The sequence below is a fragment of the Penicillium psychrofluorescens genome (genome assembly GCF_964197705.1).
Source record: "Penicillium psychrofluorescens genome assembly, chromosome: 5".
Lineage (NCBI taxonomy): Eukaryota > Fungi > Ascomycota > Eurotiomycetes > Eurotiales > Aspergillaceae > Penicillium > Penicillium psychrofluorescens.
In genome coordinates, this window is record NC_133443.1 from 2,891,928 (window position 1) to 2,904,973 (window position 13,046).

General features: G+C 54.6%; 5 protein-coding genes across 5 annotated transcripts; 4 read left to right on the forward strand and 1 right to left on the reverse strand.

Annotated features, from left to right (window-relative positions):
• Positions 1–95: 95 nt before the first annotated feature.
• PFLUO_LOCUS8365 (2 mannosyltransferase) lies at positions 96–1,968 on the forward strand (the record flags this gene model as incomplete). The annotated part of the gene is made up of 4 exons (XM_073786092.1): positions 96–204; positions 385–767; positions 831–958; positions 1,017–1,968. The coding sequence occupies 4 exons, from the start codon at positions 96–98 to the stop codon at positions 1,966–1,968; spliced, it is 1,572 nt and encodes a 523-aa protein (XP_073642382.1).
• Positions 1,969–2,949: 981 nt separating this feature from the next.
• PFLUO_LOCUS8366 (UV excision repair protein rad23) lies at positions 2,950–4,503 on the reverse strand (the record flags this gene model as incomplete). The annotated part of the gene is made up of 7 exons (XM_073786093.1): positions 2,950–3,066; positions 3,117–3,626; positions 3,688–4,023; positions 4,078–4,157; positions 4,229–4,304; positions 4,377–4,424; positions 4,486–4,503. The coding sequence occupies 7 exons, from the start codon at positions 4,501–4,503 to the stop codon at positions 2,950–2,952; spliced, it is 1,185 nt and encodes a 394-aa protein (XP_073642383.1).
• A 1,385-nt stretch (positions 4,504–5,888) lies between these two features.
• On the forward strand, positions 5,889–7,001 carry PFLUO_LOCUS8367 (uncharacterized protein; the record flags this gene model as incomplete). Its single annotated transcript, XM_073786094.1, has 1 exon — positions 5,889–7,001. One exon carries the CDS (start codon positions 5,889–5,891, stop codon positions 6,999–7,001), a length of 1,113 nt encoding a protein of 370 aa, XP_073642384.1.
• A 1,640-nt stretch (positions 7,002–8,641) lies between these two features.
• Positions 8,642–11,144, forward strand: PFLUO_LOCUS8368 (uncharacterized protein; the record flags this gene model as incomplete). Its single annotated transcript, XM_073786095.1, has 4 exons — positions 8,642–8,672; positions 8,737–10,178; positions 10,231–10,335; positions 10,392–11,144. The coding sequence occupies 4 exons, from the start codon at positions 8,642–8,644 to the stop codon at positions 11,142–11,144; spliced, it is 2,331 nt and encodes a 776-aa protein (XP_073642385.1).
• A 598-nt stretch (positions 11,145–11,742) lies between these two features.
• On the forward strand, positions 11,743–12,719 carry PFLUO_LOCUS8369 (Eukaryotic translation initiation factor 6; the record flags this gene model as incomplete). The annotated part of the gene is made up of 4 exons (XM_073786096.1): positions 11,743–11,777; positions 11,866–12,024; positions 12,106–12,294; positions 12,362–12,719. 4 exons carry the CDS (start codon positions 11,743–11,745, stop codon positions 12,717–12,719), a joined length of 741 nt encoding a protein of 246 aa, XP_073642386.1.
• Positions 12,720–13,046: the final 327 nt, after the last annotated feature.

Consider the following 13,046-nt stretch of genomic DNA (forward strand, 5'->3'; position numbering starts at 1 on the left):
TATCTTCTCTGCCCTCTTTCCCTCTGACCGATTTTCATGCCCTCTCTTCTTTAATTGTTATCTCTCCAGCATGTCCTGGTCGCTCCCTCAGAATCATGTGGAGACGAACGTACTTGCTGCTGCTCTTGATCCGTGTTTACTTCGCGCTCTCGCCCAGCTACTTGCATCCCGATGAGAATTTCCAAGGCCCCGAGGTCTTCGCAGGTACGTTTCTCTGGCTGTCTCCGCATGGCGACGCGTCTAGATCTCTTCTTCCTTGTCTACAAGCAATGCGCCCCCCAAAAAAAACAAAGCGAAAAAAAAAATACCACCCCAACAAGGCCCCCCATACATCCAAACCAAACCCCCTTTCAGTCCATCCGCTCACATCCGCTCCCCAAACAGGCCGCATCTTCTCCTATCCCTCCTCCCTCACCTGGGAATTCACCTCCGACCACCCCATCCGCAGCATCTTTCCACTATGGCCAACCTACGAGCTGCCCATGAGCCTGTTGCAGTGGTTCTACACCGAGATCGGCACCGGCAAGCCACCGCCGCAACTAGTGTACTACGCGCTGCGCGCGGGCATGTTCCTGCTGAGCTTTGTGCTGGAAGACTGGGCGATCTATGAGTTGGTGCCTTCGCCCCGCCATCGCCGCGCGACCGTCGTCCTGGTTGCCTCGTCCTATGTCACCTGGACGTATCAGACGCACACCTTCTCCAACTCCCTCGAGACGCTGTTGGTTGCTTGGGGACTAGTGCTGATTCGCCGCATTGTTGAGAATAAGGTGCGTATTCTTGTGCGCGTGTGTGTAAGGGGATTGGCGGGGAGCTAATACTGGACTTTATAGCAACACTCGTCCATTTTTTCCTATGCCGTGCTCTCGTTCATCTCCGTCGTGGGCGTGTTCAACCGCATCACCTTCCCGGCCTTTCTGCTGTTTCCTGGCTTGCAATTGCTGCCGCATTTTCGGCGCAAGTAAGTTTTGGTTGGATGGGTTGGTAGTGCCTGGCTAATTCACCTTGTTTAACTATAGACCGTCCTCCTTGGCAGCCTTCCTCGCGTTTGGACTTCTCTTCACCTCGATAGCTATAATCACCGACACGGCCTTCTACCGTCCCACAGCCTCCTTTCTCGACATTATCCGCTCGCCCATCGTCACCCCGCTCAATAATCTCCTATACAACACCGACTCATCCAACCTCGCCGTCCATGGCCTCCACCCACGCCATCAACACTTCGTCGCCAACCTCTTCCAATTGCTCGGCCCAGCCTACATCGTGATGATCACCTCACTATTCACTTGGCCGCTCGTGCCATCCTGGATGCGCAATGTGCGCGCCTTGTCCGCCCTCTCCGCCACGGCCTTGCTATCCCTCTTCCCGCACCAGGAACCACGCTTCCTTCTCCCCTGCGTCCCGCTCCTCCTCAGCTGCATCCGCCTGCGCAGGTCGCGGCTCCTGCTCGCCGTATGGGTGGTCTTCAACGCCGCCATGGGGTTCCTCATGGGCGTCTACCACCAAGGCGGGATCGTGCCCACGCAACTGGCCATGCGCTCCATCGTCGAGAACACCATTGCCGCCCCGCCTTCCGGCGTCGATGTCTTCTGGTGGAAGACTTACTCCCCGCCGCTGTGGCTTCTAGGCAACAAACCCTCCAACGCCTCTGCCGATATCACAACCCATGACCTGATGGGTATTCCCGGGCTGGAGATGATCACCCGTCTCAACAGCGCCGTCCCCACCTGCTCAAAACCTACCTCTGTCTTCCTGGTCGCTCCCGCCTCGGCGACTTTCCTCGATCCGTATGCTATTTCCCCTGCGCTCCGCTCCCCGAACCTGGAGCTCCTTCCGCTCTGGCTATACCGCAAACACTTGAACCTGGATGACCTTGACTTTGGCGATGATGGTATCGTCACTACATTGCAGAGAGTCATAGGACGTCGTGGTCTGCGCGTCTGGGCTGTGCGGAGGGTGTGTTCTCGCTAATCTTTCCTTCTATACCTCCCTTACCTATTATTTTATTTACTCTATTTTTCTCATTTTAAAATGTTTTTTCTGTCTTTTTTGGGTTTGGGGCAGATTCAGGAATATCTCTTCTCTTTCTTATTGAGCCGTGCTCCTTGCGCTTGTTTTTTGTGCATGTTGGATGTTGGATTATTGGGTGGTTAGATAGATAGATACCAGGTACCCCACCAGTGCTCATCAGGATGGGCGAGTGAATAGCATGACAGCGACTCGTTTCGAGGAATTCAGATTCGGGAGTTAGTCTACACTTCAGTGCAAATGACGCGAAGAATGGTGGCGATCCCTTGTGATCATCTGCCACCGGTACGAAAGTGTACATCGTCACTAGACCAAAATATATATCGACTACAAGTCCCGCCCAGGTACAGAGTAGTTACCTGCCAGTCAGCCGACCCGGACATTCTTCTTATTCTCATGATCACTTCACCGGATCAAGTCATACCTTAGGTACATAACTAAATAGTCAGATCTAGACCGGGCTGATGAGAAAAATAGGTAGATATGCATCTACAAATAAAATAAGTGTGGGACGAGCGCACGCAGTAGAACGAGCTAGCCATCTACAATTTTAAGCCGACAAGACGCAAGTCAAGCGAAGGAGTCCCATTTTGCCCATTAGTTAAATACATGATCACAGTCGTATCCGGAGAAAGAAAAAGCGGGCAAAAGCGGAAAGTCCAGTGATGCAAAGAAAAGCCAAGTCGGTCAAGTCCACACGCTCAGCAGTTCAAACGCCAGGTTTAGCGCTGTGCTGCATTTAGGAGACGACAGCTAGAGGAGAGGCGAGACGAGGAGAGTGAGAAGGTAAGTGGGAAAACTCTGCCATGATCAAATTCAGACAGACAGATGGACAGGACAGGACAGTATGAGAGAGGTATTCATCAAGACATAAGAGGCGAGAAGATGGGAATGATGCAGGGTTGCGCGTTTTTCTTGGTGTGTTTACTCCTCGTCTTCGTCCGGCTGGTCGAAGAGGAAGTTGGCTGCTAGCTCTTCGTTCTTGTCGCAGGCGAAGTAGGCCTGGATGACCGAGTCACGCGGGAAGCCCAGACGGCAGAGCTAGAGTATGTTAGTTGAAATGGAGGCAAACTGAAAAAAAGAAAACGTACTCGTTCGATAGCATCGCGCTCCTCCTCCGTGACCGAGATAGCCTGCGCGCCCGGCGGCAGAGACCCCCCCTCCTCTTCCTCCAGCTCCTCACTCAGCAGCTGCAAAAACTGCTCCGAGTTCTGTCCGATGATCTGGGCAATCTGCGGGTTGCCCGCGGCCACTTGCTGCAGGATCGGCTCCAGCATGTGCGGCTGCTGCTGGACGAGCTGTCGCAGCTGCTGGAAATGGGGGTTATTCCGCAGGAAGTCCAGGTTGGGCAGAGCTTCGCCACCCGCAGCAGCAGCAGCGCCGCCGCCGGCGCCGCCTCCAGCAGCCCGAGCTCCACCACGGCCACCACCTTCGCCAGCCTGAGCAGCGGCCTCGAACAGATTGACGGGCTCCTCACCACCGGACGTGGGGACCGTGGGGGCAGGGGCAGACGGAGCAGCGCGCTCTTGCTGCTCTTGCTGCTCTTGCTGTTGTTGCTGTTGTTGCTGCTGTTGTTCCTGCTGGACGTTCTCGGGGATACCCTAGGCTTGACATTAGCGCGGGGCACTTTTTTTTTTTTTTTTTTCCACCACAAAGACTTACGGTCAGAAGATATTCGATGGCACGGTCAGGGTTGAAGAATGCAGCACGCATGGCACGGTCGATGTCGCTGCGGGCAAATCCCATAGCCTCCATCTGGGCCACTGCCCCCTCCGCTGCAGAACCCATCGTTAACGCGGAAGGATCACCAAAGGCAGGGTCCTGGCTGGCCGTCTGCCCCGCACCGGTAGTGGCGGGGGAGGGAGTAGCAGGTGCAGCGGGAGCAGTGGAAGCGGCGGGCGCAGGAGCTGGAGGGGCTGCCGGTGTCGACGCAGGGATTTTGGCTGCAGGGGTGGAAGGTGCCGGGGAGGCAGCGGACGAGCCGCCAGCCTTGGGTTGCTGGTGGCAAAGCCGTTAGTGTCTACTATAATCCACACCGAAGGACAGACCTACCTTGGAGGGCAGGCAAACCAAGAAGTCCTTCTCTTGGATGTTGTAGAACTCGACCGTCTTGTCATCTTGGAGAATCTTGCCTGCAGCAGAGAGGGTTGTGTCAGATGCAAGATTCAACCCACGAGGCCATCTCGTCGGGATGAGAACATACCAGAGTAGATAACCTTCATCCGGTCGGCCTCATACTCCCCTTTCTCCTGGGCGATCTTCTGCTTGACCTCGCGAACCTGTTATGGAAATACTGTTGAGCCCCACACTGGAGTGACGTCGGCGAATGGCATCCAAGACAAAGAACATACCGTCTCGGAGGGTTCAACGTCGACCACAAACTTCTCTTGCTTCAGATCCTATTGATAACAAGACCAGTCAGCCGTCGGCAGAGACAAAAGGTGGCGGGGTCACACTTACCTTGAAAGTGAGCTTCATTTTGCCGCCACTGGAAACGAGAACAGCTAGAACGGGAGGGGATGAAGAAAAGGATAGGGGACTGAGAGATGGAAAGGAAAGAAGGGAGAAAGAAATGATGGACCTGGTTGATGTCGAAGGCAGAAACAGACGAGGGAAGAGAGAGGGGCGCAGGGCGAAGGTGACGCCGCAGCCAACGCGGGCTGGGCTAGGCGGTGGCAGATGCCTTACCGCCTTGTAGTATACTATTGGGCATACTTGTTGGGGTGTGCTCAGGAAGCGTCCATGATGTAAAGTATTGTTGCAGAGCGAGATGGACGCGCTGACCTGATTATACCAGATGGCTACATTACCTCCCCGAGCCCTGGGCCCTCCTCTCCGTTCCCTCTCCGGTCCCTCCATTGGCAACAACGCTGAGGCAAAAACAGAACAGCCTGACCAAAACATTCGGAGCAATCAGGTAAAAAACCATTGGGTGCAGCGCAGATTCTATCAGATTGACCAGATCTCATAGGTCCTGGCCAATAATAGTGATTTAAGTTCCTCAGATCTCGTCTGCAGGATGGACTGATAGGGCCACGATAGACCACGACAGACTGCGATAGACAGGGTCTTAATCACACGGACCTCGCCTCCAGGAACGCGGTCACAGCTTCGATCCGCTGAAGATTATTTACAAAGCATATCGGACATCATCTCACAAAAGTTCAGGAACCACTGGAGCTGTTTGCCTGCCAGATCGATATGTCACATCCACCCGGCCTGCACTATTGAGACGGGGAGCAAGCCACCTCCAGTCCCCGAGATCTATGAGTCGGATTGATCATATCCATAGTTCTTATTAGCGCCCGGATTGACAGAGCTATGAGAATTTTACTCTGCTGGCCTTCTGAATGAACCCTGGTCGAGTGTGGCGGACAACTGGTTTGTGTTGTTCGCTGTAAGACCCAATTGCGACATATCACTTTTTGCTATTTCATGATCCATAGACTCACGCTCCTCCTACAGACCCTCTTCTTCCGTACCTGAATCAATTACACCTGAACCGCCATGTCGGGTAGATGAATCAGATCGACCTCTCTGCAGAGGACCTGCTCCCGGCTTCCCCGTCCGATTTGCTTCCTACCACGCTATTGGGATGCACCGCTCCGTCCCGTTATGTATCCATCTGCTGCCCACGCGAACCATGCCTGAGCGGCCCATAAATACACGCCTACGTCCCCTTCCCGAGAGCTGTAAGGAATGATCAGAGGCCTCCCCAGATTTTCTGGCTACAGGACGCATAGTCGGCGGTCGTGAATGCCTTGAAGTGCACTATATCTTTCCTCTTGACTTTTAACATCTGCTATCTATCAACACCTGCCATTCTCGCAGTAATGTTGGTCTATCTACTGGCAGGGGCCTCAATGGTCTCGACGTTCGTCGTCACCATCCTCAGTGGCATGTTCTATGCGACGATGCAGTCTATGCCCTCCCACGCGACCACCACTGGTCTGGCTCCGGTTGGCTTGAGTGCCGTGAGCTGTATCGCCCTGGTCGTGATGAGCCTACTGTTCCACAAAGATGCTCGATCCGGCCAGCGATGTGTGGGCTGGAAGACGGGAGTCTTCTATTTCACCGGGGCATATCTCCTCTTCGCTGCTGGGATCGGTGCAGGAACCATGGCGTCAGGCAGTCCATTCCCCCAGCAGTCAACCTTGTCGATCGCCCGCTTCGTCTCCTGGACGTTCTCTATTTTCTCGCAAGGCCTCTATTGCGGCTATCTTCTTTTGGTCTTCACGCAGCAAAAGAAACCAGACCTTCAGTGGTCTCGCCCATACCTCCAAACATCTACGCCGAGTGCCATCTCAGCTGCGCCTGCAGCAGCCTCCGATTACTACCGATTTGAGCCCAAAATGTCTTCGCTGCGCAAGTTTCCTCGGCCCTCAAGCCGCTTGTCTACTTCAAGCTCTCAGTCGGACCAGACGATCCGTCCACAAGACACTCAAGAAGCCAAACATTCCTCCTTCGACACCGACTCCACGGCCTCATGGACCCCAGAGTCATCTCCAACATACCCAACAAGACCGGAGCGCCGTTATGACCCGCGGCCTCTTGTCCGAGCTCACAATAGCATCCGCAGTATGCCTAGCTTGCGACAGCACCGCCCATCAGCCCAGCAATCGCTCGACAGCCTAGTGCGCTCTCGATCACCCACTGGCTCTTCATGCAGCCTGAGCATCGCCGAGACGGTCACTCAGCGAGAAGACAACATCCACCCACTATTTCGCTCCAGCAGCCCATCCCCTTCCCCAACCCCAACACCCGGGACAATGGTCAGGGCCTCCCCGTCTGCCGGACAGACGATTACGGTCCAGACCTTGACCCGGATGCGATCCGCACGCTCCCTGCGTGATCAGACGATGCGAACCCCCTCGCCATTGCCCGAGCAGGACTATGCCCTGCGAGCACGCAATGACTCCGGGCCAGGGTTTTACGACAAGAGAGACGAACTGAATGAATCCCCTGATGAGAACTGACTGACTGATGATGTTATCCGCTCGTTTCATGTATAGATTTCCTTTTGTTTTGGCATGTACAGAGATATATTATATATGTATGTTAAATAATAATCAGAGAGATCCGGTGTTGAGATAATATCGGAGCTCGTTGATGGATATACCCCTGTTGAATCGGACTGACCGGGTTTACCATAGTACAGTACAGTAGTAGTAATCATCCTGCAACGGGTCTGGCGCCGTCCGTTTTCGCTGTCACCGCCAGGCGACCCACTCGGGATATTTGAGACGAGGCTGCGAGTGTAAAAAAATCGTAGTGTAGAATAACTGATGAGGCAGAATAATGAGTTGGATAGTAGTAGTAGCCGTGTTCGGACAGACGGCGGATGTAAGACACGCGTGTGGGGGACCAACCGACCTCTCTATTAATACACGCGATGGCGACTATATTGGGCCAATCCAGGGGAGAGCACTGTCACCACCGTGAAGAATAATTACCTCTTCTTTCTCTTCCTTCTTCCACCTCTTCTATCATTCCCCCATATTATTCTATTCTCGCAAACCTACGGTCGTGTGGTCCTGGTGTGGTCCTGCTCTCGCCCCAACTGAACCAGCCAGGCTTTCTCTTCCGCAACGGCCCTTGCATCTTCTCTCTGCTTCTTCTTCCTCTTCCTCTTCCACTTCCTCTTCCACCACACCCATCATTCTCTTCCTCAATTCTTTCTTCTTTTCCCATCAGATTCCCCATCATCGCTCTCTGTTTTATCACTCCTACTCTACTACTCCTGGTCCATCATCCACTTCCGTACCCGGACCCAGTCAAATCCTGCACCCCCAGTAGATCCTTTCCCAACTACGGCCTCCTCGGACTTCTTCTTCTACTCTACTTCATCATCCGCTGCTCATCGCAACCACAATCCCCCGTCGCATTCCCTGATTGTCCCTTCGTCCTCTCCTTCGGTAAGTGCCTTTCTTGCTGTCGCTCTCCCGCTCTACCTGACGGCCGTTTTGGCCACTTGTTTTGGGTTTCCGCGCACGTCCCTTGACTCCCAATTCCTCTTTCTATTCCCGTGTTCATTATTCTCATCTATCGCGTGCCTTTGTTGCTTCTTCACTGCCGACGATACCTTCATCCATCCATCCCTCCCCCTGTCTACCCCAATCTCTGCCTCTCAACCCATCTGCCATTATCCCCGAATGCTCACTGTCAACTCGCAATCGCGATTATTGACTGTGGCATTCACGGAAGATCGGCGGCGCGGTGATTTACCTTTCTCTGTTGCTTCGTTCGCTCTGTCTTTTTTTTACTTTTTTCTTGGCCTTTTCATTTGTTTCCTCTCATCTCCAAGTCTCTCTTTCGTATTTCCTGCCACCATCCATCCCCCCCTGCAACTGCAATCCCCATCATCATCGTCAGCGCACCCTCGTTAGGCCAGCCTGATTCATTTACTCCTGTTCATTTCCGCCTGTCTGGGTAAAGCCCATCTCGGCCAGGTTTTTTTTTTCTTACTTTGTCTTTATTCGCTCCCAAACTCACACCACACACCCGGCGTCATCGTAACTTGGTCGCAAATTTACACTAATCCCTTGCTCCGCAGACGGTAGCGATGGTGGGAAGAAGAAAAAATAGAGCGGCTCCAGAGCCAGCTCACACGCCCACGATGGCCACCAGAGCCTCGCGCAACGTATCCGGTAAGCCCTTTTTTCTTATTCGTTTCATGTTCGAGTTCCAAAAAAAAACTGATTTTCCCTCTAGAACCCAGCCCTCTGGGTCTTCGCAGAAGGGGTCCTCGATCATCTCGAACGAGTCTCGAAGAACCCTCTGCTCCTGAGACGCCATCATCGAGCAGGTCTGAAGTTCGCTCGCATATCATCAAGTTCAAAATGCCTTCACTCCGGGCTTTTCCGGAGAGTTCCCCTGCCTCAACTCCTGCTGCTGATGATCATGATACATCATCAAATCCACCTCTAAGCATTGCCACCGGCTCTCAGAACCCAGAGACGCCGCGTCCCAAGCGCTCCAAGCGAGTCTTGGCTATTCCTGAATCTTCGAGGACTACGCGACAGGCAGCCCGAAACAGGGGTCCTGGTGAATCGTCTCAGGAACAGTCATCTCCGACTAAATCTGGTGATGCGGATATGGACGCAGATGAATCTTACGCTGAACCTTCATTCAAAGAGGAGACTTATTATGATGATTCGCATCTTCGCCTGCACAAATCGCCCCCGAACTTTGATGCGGATCACTCTCGTCGTTCGTCGCAAGCCGCTGATGACGAGGCGATGGTCGACCAACCCGTGTCACGGGAGACAGCCTCCAACACGCCCGCTCCTGATAGCCAGGCGTCCGCTGAACCAGAGCAAATGCCTCCACGCGGGGTGTTTTCACCGCGTCTCGCGCGCAAGCGGAAGTCGACGGAAATGAAAGATGAAGATTACGGCGCCGAGTCTGTCGCCAACTCGGATGTTGCCAACAAAAAGCCAAAAATTGAAGAAGCCACGCCCGATATTCGTCTACAGAATGGAAGTGAAACTGAGACCCAGACTGAATCGTCTCCTGCGGAAGAGGCGACACCTGCTCCTGTGGAACAAACATACATCTCTGCAGGCGCCGCTCGTGCCGCTCGTGCGCGACGAGGTCGCGGAGGCCGAGGTCGCGGTCGCGGTCGCGGTCGTGGCCGTGGTCGAGGAAGCCGCGGAGGAAGCCGCGGAGGAGGGCGGGGAGGAGGACGCGGAGGAGGAGCGGCAGGCCTTGTACAATCAGCAACCGTGGTGAAGCGTGGAGGTGGTCGAGGACGCGGACGTGGTCGAGGCAGCGCGACCATCATGCGCCGAGGAGGCGGCAGGAAGATTGAGGACGAGATTTGGGATGGTGCAGCCATTCGATACCGGAGCCCATCGCCCATCCCGCTATCCCAGCCATTGAAAGAGCGGCAGCACGAACTGGCTGCTCTGTTTAAGAAAGTGGGACAGGCGCAACAGGTCGCGCTGAGCTTTCTGGCAGAACACCACATGCACAAGTTGGCGAGAGACCCCCACATTCACCAGGACGCCCCGGAGTTTTTGCAGATACAACGGGAGCTTGCGGAATACGAGTACAAGGCCATGCAGACACTGGAGAACGAGTACAAGTTCCGAGTGGAGTCGTTGGAAAGAGTGTATGAGGGTGTGAAGAACGCGAAAGAGACCCGATACCAAGTACGTTGGGTGACATTGTGACCAAACAGCTTTTCGCTAATGACCCGTCCAGGCGCAACTCGGAGAGATCAAAGACGAGATGCTGCATGCTGCCCAAGGCAGCTACATGATGTTGGTCGAGGGCCGCCGAGCCGCCGAGGACGACGAGCATACAGAGGTGAGCTTTTTTTTTTGTTTCTGTCTTTTTTTTCCTCACCACTAACCACACTCCAGCCTAATGACTCTGACATGGAATCCGAGGAAAAACGATACCTCTTCCGCATTGCCCCGACCGCGATCCGAGAGAATGAGCGCGGGTATGTGTCTCAGTATATCCGAGACCCTGAAGGGGCTGCCGCCTACCTCCGCGGCAAGGACGGCTGGGAAGATTTCCTGCAGCGAGCCCGCCTGAGCGAAGATATCAACCCGCAAATGAAAGAGTTGGGAGATTCTCCTGGCACCAAGGCTCAGCAAGCCCTGGAGAGTCTATTTTGGGCGGCGACATCCATCGAGCAAGCCTCCGACCCATTCCCCCAAGCACTGTCCGCGCTAGCCGATGCCGCCCTGTCCGAGCCAGCCCACGCGCTTCTCCCCCATATCCACGATTCGAGCGTGATGCCGCAGCCTCCCCACCGAACCCTGCTCCCGCAGCCGTCTTCCGTGCCACCGCCTCCACCGATGATGGGCGGCCACGGGCCGACCGATCCTCGATCCTTTATCCTTCCCCGTCCGACCCCGACCCAGCAGCCGCGTCGTCTCCTGCCCGCGCGGGGCCAGTTGGGTCTTCCGGACCCGTTTACGATCAATGGTGGTCCGCCCCAGCTTCCGCCGCCGCCAGGCTCCAACTTCCCACGTCTGCCACTGCCTAACTATCTCGCTCCCCCGGGACCACCGCAGCCACCATCGCTGTACTTCCCTCCGCCTCATGGACATCAACAACATCCTCCCCCGCCACCACCGCCGCCTCCAGGTTCGCGTCGGTATTAAACCTGGCCATGTACCACCACTAACTACTCCTGTACTACTACCACTATGTACCCACTACCACCACCGTTGTACTTTATCTCATGTTTGAGCGATGGCGTTATTCGGCCCCAGTCGGTCTCTAATGTATGTTCGTTCGTGACGGGACCTGCCCTCGGGCCTGTCTTTTCCACCATCCACCTCGTAGTCATCGTCCGTCACTCCTCCGTAAGACTATGTAAATGAGTCAAAAACTACCAGGATGACTCCCCTTCCGCTTTCGGACTAGCGGCTCCACCCACCGGGGCCGTGGCTGTGACTCGCTCTGATTGGCCCGAGCTTTTGATTCTTTTCTGTCGCTTCTTCATCCAGTCTTCAATATTTAACTCCCGGTTCATCTTCCTCTTCAGGTGCTCTCAGCCATCCACACCTGAATTCCCGCCTCCAATCCGGAGGTTCTGTTTCGCTCGTCATTCTCGCTTCCCTCCTCAACCAGCACCACCACCACCACCACCACCACCACCACCTGCAGCATCCCCGCTTCGCTTCTGCGTCTTCCTCTCCGCTCCCTCCGTCTACACCCACCATCAGCCCAGTCCCGACCCCCGAATATACCTCCAGCATGGCTGTGCGCGCTCAATTCGAGAACTCGAACGAGTGAGTTTCACCCCCACCATCCCGCCAACTATCCAGGCGGGCCATGTGAGGGGAAAAGAAAACGCACTAACACCAAAACCGCAATTAGAGTCGGCGTCTTCTCCCTCCTGACCAACTCCTACGCCGTCGTCGCTGTCGGCGCCTCGGAGAACTTCTACAGTGTCTTCGAAGCCGAACTCCAGGATGTCATTCCCATCTGCCACGCTACTATCGCCGGTACACGTCTCGTGGGCCGGTTAGCCGTGGGGTTAGTACCTTGACTCCTACTTTTGATTTAAAAAAAAAAACAATATATACTGATCAATGCCCCTCTCCGAGGGGAGGATAGAAACAAAAACGGCCTCCTCGTACCAACGACAACAACCGACCAGGAACTGCAGCATCTGCGCAACACGCTCCCGGACAGCGTCAAGATCCAACGGATAGAAGAGCGGCTGTCTGCGCTGGGGAACGTGATTTGCTGTAATGACCATGTTGCGCTGGTGCATCCCGATCTGGAGCGGGAGACCGAAGAGATGTAATACACCCCCCTCCCAACCAGGTCCCCTGGTTGTTCCAGTCAGTACTAACGATAAGGAAAATAGTCTCGCCGACGTGCTAGGCGTCGAAGTCTTCCGCCAAACAGTCGCCGACAACGTCCTGACAGGCTCCTACATGGCCCTCTCGAACCAAGGCGGCATCGTCCACCCCAAGACCTCCGTTCGCGACCAGGACGAGCTCTCCTCGCTCCTGCAAGTGCCCCTCGTGGCCGGCAGTGTCAACCGCGGATCCTCCGTCGTCGGCGCGGGCATGGTTGTCAACGACTGGCTGGCGATCACAGGTCTGGATACCACGGCCACGGAGCTGAGTGTTATCGAGAGTGTCTTCCGGCTGGGCGAGATGGCGCCCGGTGGTGCTAGTGCGGGCGTTAATAAGGAGAGTATTGTGGAGAGTTTCTATTAGATCCTGTCTTTCTTCGAGGTGCGGTGGATGAAAAGAGCGCGGGGGGTAGTTACTCGTTTATCGTTTGTTCCTGTCTCTTTCTGATGAGGCTCGGGGATGATGTTTATGCCGTTATGTCATGTTCTGTGCATGGGTGTCGTGATGCTGATTTGATGTCAATTTTGATAGGAAGACATAGATGCAATGAACGATTGATGATGACTCCGTCTGCTGGCTGTAGTTACTGTAGTCACTTGGTGTAGATACTTTTATTTACTTGAATCGATTATGCACATGGTTGTTATGGTAATTATGCGGGTCATACATCGTCCCTAGAGAGAGAACAAG